General features: G+C 36.4%; 1 protein-coding gene across 1 annotated transcript in view; it reads left to right on the forward strand.

Annotated features, from left to right (window-relative positions):
- The first annotated feature begins 940 nt into the window (after positions 1-940).
- LOC106753501 (UBX domain-containing protein 1) overlaps positions 941-14955 on the forward strand; it is an 18759-nt gene continuing 4744 nt past the window's right edge. Inside the window, exons 1-6 of the mRNA XM_014635317.2 lie at positions 941-1218; positions 1338-1491; positions 1840-1935; positions 2505-2581; positions 2774-2853; positions 14810-14870. Of these exons, the coding sequence (XP_014490803.1) occupies positions 1051-1218; positions 1338-1491; positions 1840-1935; positions 2505-2581; positions 2774-2853; positions 14810-14870 (636 nt within the window). The 5' untranslated portion in view covers positions 941-1050. The remainder of the gene's footprint in view (positions 1219-1337; positions 1492-1839; positions 1936-2504; positions 2582-2773; positions 2854-14809; positions 14871-14955) is intronic.

Below are 14955 nucleotides of genomic sequence, written 5' to 3' on the forward strand. Positions count from 1 at the left end.
TAGTCACAGACCAACCTCCATCATCTGCGCCCTTCTCGTCAACACCAGTCACAGACCACTCCGAACCGGAAACGACGCCGGCAGAATCGAACCAACCCGCACACAACTTCCGTGGAACCGGATACAATGATCTGTATTGGAGTACACCTTCCTTCGAAGTCCTTCCACCACCTAGAACCAAATACCCGAACTTGGTCGAGAAGATGGAACCGGATACGCCAAGTCCCTGCGACAACCTCGATCCGGATATGTCGTTAATGGAAGTTGTTGGAGAACCTCGATCCGGATATGCCAACCTTGTATCCAGATACACCTGTTTTGAAACTCCTTCACAGTGCTGGAACCAGATGTCATCTGCCTCTGAACGACATCTTCTTCACTTCTTTAATCCCTCCTTCCACGTTTGGTTGGCTGCATCCACTCCGTCATCATCATGAACACCGTTCTTGGTCCTCCAACTGTCTTGCTCATGTTGGAAATCGCAGACCTTGAACCTGCAAAGCATGGCTTAATATTAATTTTATGTTTCATTTATTAGGTTGCTGTTGGAATTTTATTTTTCGTACAGGGGTATATATGTCTCTGCCCTAACAATCAGCGTAAATCCTCTGAAATTAGCGGGGATGGGTTGAACAGTGATATTCTGCAAATCAGCTGAATTATTTCATCGCAAATCATCATATGAGAACATGCCCCATCTTTCAAATTCATCCTCACATATCAGCGTGAACAGCCTTTTCCACTAAAAGGAACACAACGTAAATGAATTTAGAATTGACACTATGAATATAAAATGCAAAATTCTAATAACAATCATTTTAAAAGAACATTAAAAATCATTATTTTTTTAAAAATATTTTAAATTTAAAATATTTTTATTTTTAATATAGAATTTTTTTGTTAGATGAGATATAGGAAGCGGCAGTGTTGTGTCCTTGGCATTCATTTTGTTGAACCCGAGAAAGAAAGCAGAGTCATAGTAAGTGCTTATTGGTCAAAGTATAAATTGTTTTGTTTTGTCGATAATTGTTCTTGCATTGCTTTGTATCAATGGCGGGGGTTTCTCTCAAGTGCGGTGACTGCGGTGCTCTGTTGAGAACGGTAGAAGAAGCCCAAGAACACGCCGAACTCACTTCCCATTCCAACTTCTCCGAATCCACAGAAGCTGTTCTCAACCTCGTTTGCACCACTTGCTCCAAACCCTGCAGATCCAAAACTGTTAGTCCCATCCTCAATTATCGATTCCCTTTTTAGGGTTCAACGATTTTTTCTTCCTTTTATATTATTAACTGAATCTTGTACGGTTACTGTTTCTGTTGTTTGGATCACGTAAACAGGAGAGTGATCTGCACACTAAAAGAACGGGCCACACTGAGTTTGTTGACAGGACTTCGGAGACCGTGAAACCGATTAGTTTGGAGGTACCGAAGGTGGATGCAATCGCTTCGTTGGAAAACCCTTCCGGCACCGCATCAACTGATCAGAATGAAGGTGCCTTTTAATTTAAACCAAGTTAATTAATATGGGATATTCCTAATCTAAAATTGTAGAGTTATGAAGTAAAGGCTTAATTACCTGTAACATTTTTTTATCCGTTTAAGTCCCTACAATTTATATTAGGGATAGGGATATGACGAGGAATTAAATGTAAACAATATTTCACCATTATTCTTTTAGTTAATGAATGATGGAATCCGATATTTTAGTTAATGAATGATTGTGAAGGTGGTGTATGGGGATGTGGATATTTTAGTTAAAGAATGATTGTGAAGGTGGTGTATGGGGATGTGGTTTTAGATTGTACTTTTGGTTGATTGTGATGTATGTTGGGAAATGCAGAAATGGTTGTTCCTGAAGTGGACAAAAAGCTGCTTGAAGAACTCGAATCAATGGGTTTTTCAACGGCACGGGCTACGCGCGCGCTTCATTACTCTGGTGAACTTACTTGCAGTCTTGTTATATTGATATTGAGCATAGTTGTGTAGTGTCCAACTGGTTTTATTTTGCTGTCTCTGAGAAGACCAATAAAGGCTTGTGCATTTTAAGTGGATGAAATGGGGATCATCGGAGTAACAGAAATAGAGGAGGGCCAATTATGTTTACCTTGTATGGGACTGTTTTTATTGAAAATGTGATTTGCAATAGAGCCTATCAACATTGATTGATCCTGAAGCTAACCTTACCTAGTGTGATGCAACTTGATTGCTATTGTAAATTCTTAATTTTCTGCCTGCCTTGATAATTATTTTATTTTGATAGGATAGTTTGTGAATATTATTGCATCATCGCACATTTCTGGAGTATGTTAACTGTTTATGTATCTTTAAGCGAGTACCATTGATTATAATAGTTCTTTATGTCATAGGACATTCTTTGACGTTTGGGAAATGTTTTAGTCATATTTTCAAAAGTATTTGCAATACATTGTTAATATGTATATGTATCTAAACATTGATACTTGTCAACATCTAGATATTATTAAACTTGGTTTCTCCCTTTGACAGGCAATGCTGGCCTTGAGGCGGCTGTAAACTGGATAGTTGAGCATGAGAATGATCATGACATAGATCAGATGCCCTTGGTATACTATTATATTATTGATATCTGTCTGTCACTGTGTGCTTAACAGTTGATTTCTGCATAAGTAGCAAATTTATGTTGCAAACTTAAACAAAAATAAGTCTACTCCAAGTAATGAATAAGTGCCAAATTTTATTTAGTGTGATTAAGTTGCATATCTAGTTTGTAACCTGCTGACGAATGATTATCACAGGTACCTGCCAACACCAAAATTGAGGCTCCTAAACCTTCTCTTACCCCAGAAGAATTGAAGGCCAAACAACAGGAACTAAGGTATAAAACTAGATTCCAATAACATTCATACTAAAGGGTGTAGCTATGAAGCTATTTTAGAGTTTTAATATTGTTATGGATATAGGACTAGAGAATAATTTTTGAATGTATTGTACTAAAGGGCATAGTTATGAAGCTCTTTTATAGTTTTAATATTGTTATGGATAAAGGACTAGAGAATAATTTTAGGAATGTATTGATTCACCCAGGGTAATCCCTAATTCAGATAACATTAATATTGTTAGAATATGTATTAAATATAGATAGTTGTTAGAATATGTATTTAATGTAAGTAGTTAACAGTTGTATTGGAAAGCTGCTATATGTTGTACCTATGAGGCATTGGCATTAATTACGTAGATATTTCTTATGTAATTTTCTTCTATAAATAACAAAGAACAACTTAGGAATAATCAATCTCTTAAACTCTTTTTCTCATATTTTTAGTCTTAAGTTGGAATCTTGGTCTGCTAGTTTTGTTGTTGTTCACCACTGTCCACCATTATCCTCCACTACCGTCTAGTGTTTCTTGCTAGCCGTTGGCCACCATCGTTTTCCCCTAGCCATTTATTGGCCATTGGCATCAGTCTGTCAGACGCTTGTCAACCACCTTTTTGTCACCGAAACAACTACTCGTCTTCTACATAAGGCTCACTAGCATCCTTGTATTTGTTTTGACTCTTGTTTCTCCGATTTTAGCTTTGGTTAAGAGGCCCCTCTCTCTCTTTCTCATACTCTTCCTCCACCATTTGTTTATTGTCTTTTATACTTGGCATTGGTTGTGGAGTATAGATTGTTTCTCTAATTTTTATTGTTAGTGAATTCTTCCTTCAATTTGTCTTCCATTTCTCAAAGTGGATGCAAACGACTTTATGAAATAGTAAAAGAGATGAGGGGAAATCTCCCTTATGTGTCTTTGTATACACATAGGGTAATGTATTTATAATAATAAGAGTGTGGGCTAAGCCCAAATACAAATGAACATGTAAATGAAATAAACACAATATCTAACAATATCTAACATCCTAAAATACTTTGCCTCCTGAATCTTCCTATTTAGGTTCTTACTGCAATAGCCTGACCATTGTGTGTTCATGAAGGATAATTGTTTCTCAGGACATGCCCTTTTGGTTCTAATAAATTTAATAATTTTTCATGGCAAAAGGCAAAAGTGATAAAATTGTGTTTTCCAAAATAAAGATGTACTGCTACTTAAAATCGAGAGTAGAACATTCATTTTGGTCTTTAAAAGTACAGAAAGATATATCTAGTTGGTCCTGCAATGTGGAAACACGGGGCCTTTTTTAGTACGCATTAGTGATAATGTCAGCCGTATTTTACATTATGCTAAAGGAATTTGATTGCGTACATCACAGCATTACTACTCAAATATTTTTTGTTAAAAAGTGTCTTCTGCTTAAACATTGTTAGATTTTTATCCTTTTTACATGTTAACTTATTTTTGGAGCAGGAGAATGAGGCCAGAGTAAAGAAAGCATTCCAAACTCTTCTAACTTATGTAGGGAATGTTGCCAGAAATCCCGATGAGGAAAAATTCAGAAAGATACGTCTTAGTAACCAATCTTTTCAGGTATCAAACTCTGTTAGATATTGCCCCATTTTCTGAATATTTTTTCAATATCTACTTTCCACTAGATATTTTTACGGTAGGGTGTTGATGTTGGGTGTGTTTTACAGGACAGAGTTGGTTCCTTGAAAGGGGGCATTGAATTTCTAGAAATTTGCGGGTTTGAGAAGATAGATGGTGGCGAGTTCTTGTTTTTGCCTAGGGACAAAGTTGAGATGGCGATCCTGAACACAGCCGGATCTGAACTAGACTCTGCAATTAAGAATCCCTTTTTTGGAGTTCTTTAGATAAGATGGGCAAGTGTTATAAATCATATACTTGACTTGATATCAGTTTCATATTTCCAAGTCCACTGTTACCGATGGTTCATTAAACAGACTGTTATTTCTTTACCTGAAGTTTGAGGTTTATAAATATCTACATAGTGATATATATTTGGCCTTCATGTTTATATGGTTTATACAGATTTGTTCGATGACTTGATCTTATATCTAATGTGATGCACGCCATCATCGGCTACCGTATCCTACGTAGGATTTCTTAAGTACTTTATGCAAGACTCAGAATGTAAAACTGAAATAAAATACCAGTTTCTTTTATAAGGGTATTTCATAATTTTCAGGGAATTTAAATATATTAAATTTATATATTTTATTTTATATGCTTTTTAATTTTTTAATAAAATAATTCACATTAATTGAATTTTAAATTTATTTCCTACAAAAATAATTTAATTATTCCTAAGTATGAAAATATTCCAATATTAAATAATATTAATAATTAAATGTTAAATTATTTTAATATTGAATGTTTTTTTAGTTATGGATGTTTTTGGTCGTATTTGCTCATGATAAAGGTCTTTCTTAACAAATATTTACTTAAAATTGATCAAATTTATTTATTTTTTGTAACGTTTAGATTTTTTAGTTAATTTTCTTTTATCGATGTTGACTAAAATTATTCGTGAAAGTCGTCAACCAAAAAAATATAATTAACATTCATCAAAATATTGTTCTATTGGCAATTGGCTAATAAAATCTAAACTAACATTAGTTAGAAAACAATTGGCTGATAAAATCCTAACTAAAGTTCATTCAAAAATAACTTTGGTCATGGAGAAACAGATTATAAATCTAACAATGTTAAACAAAAAAATCTCACTATTGTTGACTGAAACACCCTTTTATTAATATTAAGTGAAAAAGTTTCACTGATAAAATAACTAAATATGTTTTTGTTCTTTTTTTAAACTTTGGACTAAGAACTTTGTGAATTTAATTCTTTTATTCAAATTTTGTTAGTATATCAAGTCTCATATCCATAATGATTTAGTAGTAAAAATGATTGTGAAATGTATAAAACAAATTTGAATGAATCACAACTTAAAATTAGTGTCCAATCAATTCCAAGCTAGTAAAATAAGATGAGTGATTAGTTCATCCAACAACAAGCGTAAATAAATTCACAAATATGTGATCAAAAGTAAACATTCATAAATAAAAATAGGAGTTAAATATGTTTTTAGTCCCTTAACTATCATGCGATTTTGAGTTTAGTATTCGAAAGTTTTGTTCCTTTTAGTTCTCTTAGTTTTGAAATATTTCTTAGTTTTGAAATATTTTTGCAAAGTAACTCTACATTCAAAATAGCTCTAACTTTTTACAAAGTGGTGTCTCTCTTTATATAGGTGAAGGAGAGAACTAGAGTACATTGAATCCTAAAAGAGCTTAGAAACTTTTTTTGGCCAAGAGGGATGAATGAGAGCCTCTTTCCTCTTTTTCATCCTATCACATCTTGTCTTTCCTTCATCCAATCACATCTTGCCTTTTCCTCATCCAATCACATGCAAGGGAGCCTTTCTTCAAGTACCTTAAGGAAAAAAATAAGCTACATCACATTGATAACGGTTGAAAATACTCTTATCTGTGATGTAATTTTGATACTAAATGCACCCTTTTCTGCTTACAAACTTGCTTGAAATCGTGTTTTTCTATTAAGTTGTGTGAATAACAGAGTTGAGGTTGAATTTGATGATTTTATGACTAAATCCCCTTGTTTTGGCAGGAAATGAGACAATATGGAAAGCAGAGCTGGAGTACCAAGGAGATGGAGCTAAAAAAGGTCTAGAAACGCACTAGAAGGAAGGAAAGCACGAAGCTTGGGTGCTCTTTGAGGAGCCCTTAGCGCCAGAAAGTGTCGCCCACCGCCTAGGTGAAGACTCACACCTGCTTGCCCCTGAGTGAAGCTGAGCGTCATGTTTTAGTGTCGCACACTGCTCGAGCGCCCTAAGTGGGACACTAAGCGCCAACGACACGAGCCTGGGCCTTGTTTCTATTTTGTTTCCACTCTATTTAAAGGACCCAAACGCCCTAGGTTTTGTATCTTTGGTAGAGGAAGCACATCAGCACACTCTTTCACTCTCTGGAGGCGGATTTGGATGCGAGAGCGTCCATCTTCTACTTTTAGGGTTTTCTTATCTCATTCTTCTCCATTGTTCATCTAGTTTCACCATGACTATGCTGAACTAACTTTTGTTTGTTGTTGGGGGATGATGTAACCTTGTGAACTCTCATGTATTTGAATTGATTCTTAATAATATATGCGTTTTCATTAATTATTAGAGTAATTTATATGTTACAACGCTTGCTTTGTTTAACTCATTCACAGCATGATGTATGAATTGCATGAGTGCCGGGAGGTTCCCTACAATTCAAGATCTTGTTGAATTACTACCAAGAGTAGTATTTCTCAAGGATGGGGATATGAATCTTGGTCTTCTTAAGCTCTTGCTCTTCAGAATTTTTTACTAGGAATGCTAGGAATCGTATGAACTAGTAATTAAGGATAAGTTTTCTTCACCGAGGGTTCGAGTTTTAAGTGATTTAGTGAGTGACGGTAACATTAATGCATGAAGAAGAATTCTTATATACATGAGAGTAAACTTGTGAAATCTAACCCCAACAACATACTCATCTCATATTACAAACAACGTTCGTTCATCGTTGTGTTACTTTTCTACTGATCAAACTGCATTCATATTTAATTTTTAGTCTTTGCATTTGAAACCAATGATCTTGTTTTGTTTAAGTCTTAATTAATCGAGTTATCACATGACTGTCTAGTGCCGAGGGTCTCTTGGGACACAATACTTGGTCTTACCATTTTATATTACTTGTGCGATTCAGTACACTTGTCGATCCAGCAACACACGTCCCATGCAAGCCCAACTCAAGAGACAAGCCCAAAACTCGTTTAAGACATCATTTTGTCAACTTTGACCTTTTCCGAGTATTCAGATCATAACTTTCACCACAAAGCTTCAAACTAGATTATTCTTGCTTTGTTGGAAACTACACTCAAAAAGCTTTCTAATGATCATAAGCACATATCATTTGGACCTCTAAGCTAGGTGTAGCTCTAACGTGAAAAATCAGTGACGTGAAAGCAAGTCTAGAAAAAGGAAGATAACTTGGCTAAAATACAAGGCCCAAAACAAAGACTTATGTACATATTCACAAAAGTGTTTAAAGATAAAAGAAGAAGACTAAAATGTGATCCTCCAAATGAGTAGAATCCTTGAAGTTCCATCTTCCCCTTCTAGACCATGAGAGGTCCAATGCTTCTAAGACTTGAAGAAAAGCAAAAATGAGCTTGAAAGTCCTTCTCCTACTTCCACTTTCTTAGCCTTAGCTTAAGTTGATGATCCTTGGAATCCATTTAGTTTCCTAAACGAGTTTTCATCCTTTACTTATAGGAAAATGTCATTTGACTTGTGCAACGCTCCAACTACATTTCAAAGATGCATGCTAACTATATTTTCTAACTTGATTAAGAAACACATTGAAGTTTTCATGGATGACTTATTTGTCTATGGTGATTCGTCTAATATATGCTTGAAAAACCTCAACATTAAGCTGAAAAGATGCATAGAAACTATCCTGGTGTTGAATTGGGAAAAAAGTCATTTTATGGTTAAGGAAGGAATTATCTTTGGCCATAAAATTTCAAAAAAAGGCATCAATGTTAATCCTGGTAAGGTGGAGGTTATTTCCAAACTATGGAGATGCTCCTTCAACCTTATTGATGGAGCTCCATGAAGAAGAGATTATGAGCCGAAGCATTGTAGAAGAGATGAATATGGCTTGAAGGTTGCAATTAGATGAAGGTTCCTTGAAGGAGGTTGGGCCAACCTTGAAGGGACTTGATATCTAAGACTGATAAAAATATATTCTCGAGGGCTTAGTGATCCCTCTCATTATCTTCTATTTATAATGAAAATCATAAGAGTACATGGAACACCAAGAGTCTGCACTAGACTATTAGGAACAGAACTAGGTACAACTCATTAATCATTCTGCAGACTAGCTTAAATGATTGATGAGTCGATATTTTATTGATTTCACTTAGTTTATTGTGCAAGAATTAATCAGGGAATTGTGCTTAATTGTCCGGTATTTTCCCGTTTCTGCTAATTGTGCTTAATTTGACCGGAAATTCTAATTTTAATTAATTTGAATTTTCTGAGCTAATTATTTGCATTTTTAATTGCAGGGAAAATTTTGGAAATATAACTTGAGANAGAACCTAAGCTCTCGATACCATATGAAATAGTAAAAGAGATGAGGGGAAATCTCCCTTATGTGTCTTTGTATACACATAGGGTAATGTATTTATAATAATAAGAGTGTGGGCTAAAGCCCAAATACAAATGAACATGTAAATGAAATAAACGCAATATCTAACAGACTTCAATGTTCCTTTTGTACCAGAATTGGCAACACTTAAACTAAGTGCTTTTCCTTACATGGTTTTCCTAGTACGACACAAAACTTGTTCCAATCTAAGAAGGTTGAACCACATTTTTCTAACAAAGAATATCAAGAATATCTTAGTTTTGAAGTTTAGTAGCCATTGTAGTTCCATACTACGTCGCTTGATAATGAAGATTCTTGTTGGCCTATTGCCATTCGTAAAAGTACTCGCTCTACGTGCAATTCTCATCCCATTTACAATTTTCTAAGCTATCATTGTTTTCTTCCCCTCTTATTATTCGAAAAAGTACTCGCTCTACACACAATTCTCACCCCACTTACAATTTTCTAAGCCATCATCGTTTTCTTCCCTTCTTATTCCTTATCTCCTTGGTATCTTTCATCACATCTCTTAAAGATGTGAAAGAGGGATTTGATCATCTTGGATGGCAACAAGCCATGATTGATAAAATTCAGACTCTTGAATGTAATGGTACATGGGTCTTTCTTCTTCCACCTGGACAAAAGGTTTTTTCGTTGTCGTTGGGTTTAAGCCATTAAAGTTGGGCCAAATGGTGAAGTAGAGCGCCTCAAAGCTAGATTGGTGGCCAAAAGATATTTTCAAATATATGGGCTTGATTATGGTGATACATTTTCTTTTGTAGCCAAAATGACTACTATGCATCTCTTCTTTGCCATGTGAGTTATACGTCATTGGCGTCTCCATCAATTAGATATAAAAAAATGCTTTCCTTCATGGTAGTCTAAACGAGGAGATTTATATTACTCAAACTTTTGTAATGAAATGTAGTGAGGCAAATAATTTAGTTTTTTATTGTCATACCTTGCTTGGAAAATGTGTTTACTTCATTGTGTATGTTGATTACATAGCTATTAAAGGAAATGATGCTACTAGAATATTGCAATTGAAGGAACATATTAATGATGAGGAACACTTTTGTGAAATAGTGGAGAAGATTAGGAGCCCTTGTGTGTTTTGCATACTCATAGGGTAGTTTATTTATAATGTAAGATATGGGCTAATGCCCTTAATACAGGATGGACTAAGCCCAATTAACATAAACACACAACTTAACATCTAACACTCTCCCTCAAGCTGGAGCATATAAATCATATGTTCCAAGCTTGTTACAAAGATAGTTAATTCTAGGTCCTCGCAAGGACTTAGTGAATATGTCTGTCAATTGGTTACTTGAGTTAACAAACTCAATCTTGATATCTTCGGATATGATTTTTTCTCTAATAAAATGACAATCAACTTCAATGTGCTTGGTTTTCTCATGGAAGACAAGGTTAGAGCTAATATGAAGAGCAACTTGATTATCACATATAAGTGTCATGTGAGTGACATCTCCAAATTTCAATTCACTAAGTAATTGTTTAAGCCACACAAGCTCGCAAGTAGCTGATGCCATAGCTCTATATTCTGCTTCTACGCTGGACCTTGCCACAACACTTTGCTTCTTACTTTTCCAAGATATCAGGTTACCACCAATAGAGACACAATATCCAGAAGTAGACCTCCTATCAGAAGGGGAACCAACCCAATCAACATCTGAATAGCAAACGATTTGTATCGTTGTTAGGACCATATAGCAAACCTTTTCCAGGTGATCNTTTAATATACTTCACTATGCGAACAACTGCATCCCAATGGTCTTCACATGGGGAGTTTAGGAATTGACTCACCATGCTAATTGCAAAGGAAATGTCAGGACGCGTAACACTAAGATAGTTTAATTTACCAACTAATCTTTTGTACCGTTCAGGATCTGAGAAAGGCTCCCCCTGATTTGGTAGGAGTTTGATGTTAGGATCCATAGGTGTCTCAACAGATTTAGAGTTCATTAACCCTGTTTCCTCCAAGATGTCTAACGCATACTTCCTCTGATATATAACAATAGCAATATTGGATTGTGCTACTTCAATACCCAAAAAGTACTGGAGTTTGCCAAGATCTTTGGTTTGAAAATGGTGACNAAGGTGTTGTTTCATCTGAGAGATGCCAAGATAGTCGCTTCCTGTGAGAACAATGTCATCGACATACACTATTAAGTAGATACATCCAACACTTGAGTGGCGATAGAACACTGAATGATCCGCTTCAGTACGAGACATACCAAATTGTTGAACAACACAACCGAATTTACCAAACCAGGCCCGAGGAGACTGTTTTAGGCCATATAAGGATTTGCGAAGACGACATACCAATCCAGATGACTCCCCCTGAGCAATAAAGCCGGGCGGTTGCTCCATATAAATTTCTTCATGCAAATCACCATTAAGGAAAGCATTTTTGACATCAGGTTGGTAAAGAGGCCATTGTCGAAGAGCGGCCATGGCAATGAATAGGCGAACAAAGGTCATTTTTGCCACTGGAGAAAAAGTATCACCCTAATCCAAACCAAAAATCTGTGTAGCCTTTGGCAACCAGTCTAGCCTACAAACGATCAATTGTACCATCAGGGCCAACTTTGATAGCATACATCCACCTGCAACCAATAACAGACTTCCAGATGGTAATTGGACAAGCTCCTAAGTTCCACTTTTTGTAAAGCACTTAATTCATCCAGCATGGCTTGACGCCAGCCAGGATGAGTTAAGGCATCACCCTCAGACTTGGGAATTGACACAGAATAAATGGATGAGAGACATGTGTAAAAAGACGGAGATAATCTGTGGTAACTAAGAACAGTATAATGGGGGGAAGGGTTACGAGTAGAACATATACCTTTACGGAGGGCAATGGGTAGGTCAGATTCATTTGCTGGAGCCGGAGGAGACACATGAGGCGGCACTGGAAGTGAGTCATGAGGGAGACGATTGCGGCGACTATAAACCTTAAGGGGTGGAGTTGAAGGATGATCTTGTGGGGAATGAGAGTCTAAAGAAGGAGAAGGATCACAAAAAATAGGAATATCAACAGTAGTACGTGGAGGTACAAAACTAGAAGATAAATGTGAAAAGTAAAACGAAGATTCATCAAAAGTGACATCAACAGAGATAAAATGATGATTGAGGGAAGGGGAAAAACACTTATTACCCTTTTGTGACCGTGGAAATCCTAAGAAGACACATTTGTGAGATATAGGAGATAACTTATCAAGACCAGGACTAAAATCATGAACAAAACATGTAGACCCAAAAACTCTAAGAGGTAATGGAGGTAAAGGGTCTTGAGGAAATAAGATAGAATGAGGGATTTTGTTATCTAGGACAGAAGACAGAATGCAGTTTATGAGATAACATGCAGTGAGAACTGCATCACTCCAAAAATGAGAGGGTATTTGACCATGGATTAGAAGTGTACGAGTTGTTTCAATAAGGTGTCCATTCTTGTACTCAGCCACCCCATTTTGTTGAGGGGTATAAGCACATGAGGTCTGGTGAAGAATGCCATGAGAAGCAATAAAATGTTTAAACGGTTGAGAAAGGTATTCACGGCCATTATCACTGCGTAAAGTTCGAATAGAAACCCCAAACTGTGTTTTTATTTCATTGAAAAATGATTGGAAAATAGAAAACAACTCAAAACGATTCTTCATTAAAAACAACCAAATCCATCTGGAATAGTCATCAATAAAGGTAACAAAATACTGAAATCCTAAAGTGGACTTAACACNACTAGGTCCCCAAATATCATAATGAACCAATGAAAAGGGGGACGACGCTTGTTGTGAAACACTACNAGGAAAGGAACTACGAGTATGCTTTCCTAACTGACAAGACTCACACGACAAACTTGATAATTTTAGCAAATTCGGAACAAGTTGCTGCAGTTTGGCAAGACTAAGATTACCTAACTGAGCATGAAGAAGGGATGGTGACTCCATGATTACGCCAACATGTGGAGAAGGGCGGAGATGATATAGGCCATGTGACTCACATCCTATGCCAATCATGTGTTTCGAACTCCGGTCCTACAACCAAACAAAATCTTTGGTAAATGAAATAAAACAATTAAGGGAACGAGTTAGACAACTTATGGACAATAAGTTGAAGGGAGACCCAGGGGCATAAACTCGCGGACATACTCTTCTATGGTGTCCTCGTGTCGTAGTGTCACCAGCCGTTCAAACACCGTCCCCCGAAATCCACCTCCAAAACGACCGATCATGGCTGCTTTAAGGCCCTCCCAAGAACGATTCTTGGCCTTTTCTTTCCAAAACTTGAACCAGTACCCCGCACTGCCCTCCATGCATACGTATGCAAGTTCCACCTTCTCCTCCTCCGCCACTTTCTAAATATCAAAAAACTGTTCTGCCCGATTGATCCAACTAAGAGGTTCCAGCCCTTCGAACGTGAGTAAGTCCACCATTTTCCTCCAATTACTTTGTACCCTTTGATGATCGCCGCCCTTTCTTCCTCCAATTTCCTCCTCGTGCCTCCGCTGATTCTCGGTCACGGACGTTTGACTCCCATCAGAGTGGTCGTCATGGTTGTTAGCCTGCACCCCCATCATCCTCATTAATTGTAGCAGGTCCCGTCTTACGGCAACAAACTCAGCCTTCATCCCCTGCATCGTAATCTCCAAGGCCTCCAACCTCCCCTCTGTGGTTCCCTCCATATCTTGTTCTCACGCTCAATTTGAGATCCGTAGGTCGGACCAAATTATTAGGTTTCTTACTCAAGAAACCTCCACTAACAATCACTAACACACCCTTCACACACTTCAAGACAAAAGAATGCTATCTTCTTGTATTAACAGTGAAAGAATACAATGTACAAGGACAAATGAGAGCTTAACCTCCCCCACAGGAATAATGCTTTGCCGTTTAGAAAACAACTAATCAATCAACTAACTCTACACAACTATTCATTAACTATTTATACATTCAAATTCCCGCCCTTCCTACCTGCTAAGGCAGTTAGGCATTCAATGTTTTATTCCTTCTCTAGTATACTCTCCATCTCCTAACAGATCAACTCAGAGATGATCAGTCTCTTAAGTTCTTTTTCTCACTTTCAGTCTTAAGTAATACTAAAGGGTGAACTTGTGAAGCTATTTTAGAGTTTTAATATTTTTATGGAGAGGGGGCTAGAGAATAATTTTAGAAATGTATTGATTCACTTGATGAAAGAAATATTTGATGATGAACCAAGTTAATCCGTAATTTCATTTCACTTGATCTGTAAATGACACAGTTGATGAATTTTGAATTTGCTAAGTGGTGTAGGATGATCAAGTGAACACCTAATGCGAATGTGTACTGGACCCTGAGTCCCTGATTTAAAATTTTAGGTAGTCCTGAAGTTGTTAATTATTAGAAGTTAGAAATGTGTCTGCTTTTATGTCCTCTATCATTTCATGTCAGTTGTATACAATGCCATTAATACACAACAATATTAATGTTATTGAAATTTGTGTCGATGTATTGAGTTTTGGCCTTTTGTTCAGTTGATAATGTCATGACATAATGGTCTTTTGTTCTGGCCATTATACACAAACATATAGGTATTTGATATTATGGGGTTTAGCTCATGCTCACATGTGTCCAGAGCTAGTGTAGATGTAGTTAACTTTTTAAGCCTATTTATTATTGCTTATATATCTTTAGATTGTGTAATTCATTTATTTCAAAACTATAATCTCAAGGGAGAGAGCTCGCAAGAAGAAAGAAGAGGAAGAGAAGAGAACAGAGAGAGAAAAAGAAAAGGTATTTTGTGGATTCATCCATCTGCTTCTCACTTATTTCTTTTGACTTTCTTTACTGAAATACACTTGTTTGAAATTTTTAAATC

This window comes from Vigna radiata, unplaced genomic scaffold, assembly GCF_000741045.1.
Source record: "Vigna radiata var. radiata cultivar VC1973A unplaced genomic scaffold, Vradiata_ver6 scaffold_131, whole genome shotgun sequence".
Taxonomy (NCBI): Eukaryota; Viridiplantae; Streptophyta; class Magnoliopsida; order Fabales; family Fabaceae; genus Vigna; species Vigna radiata.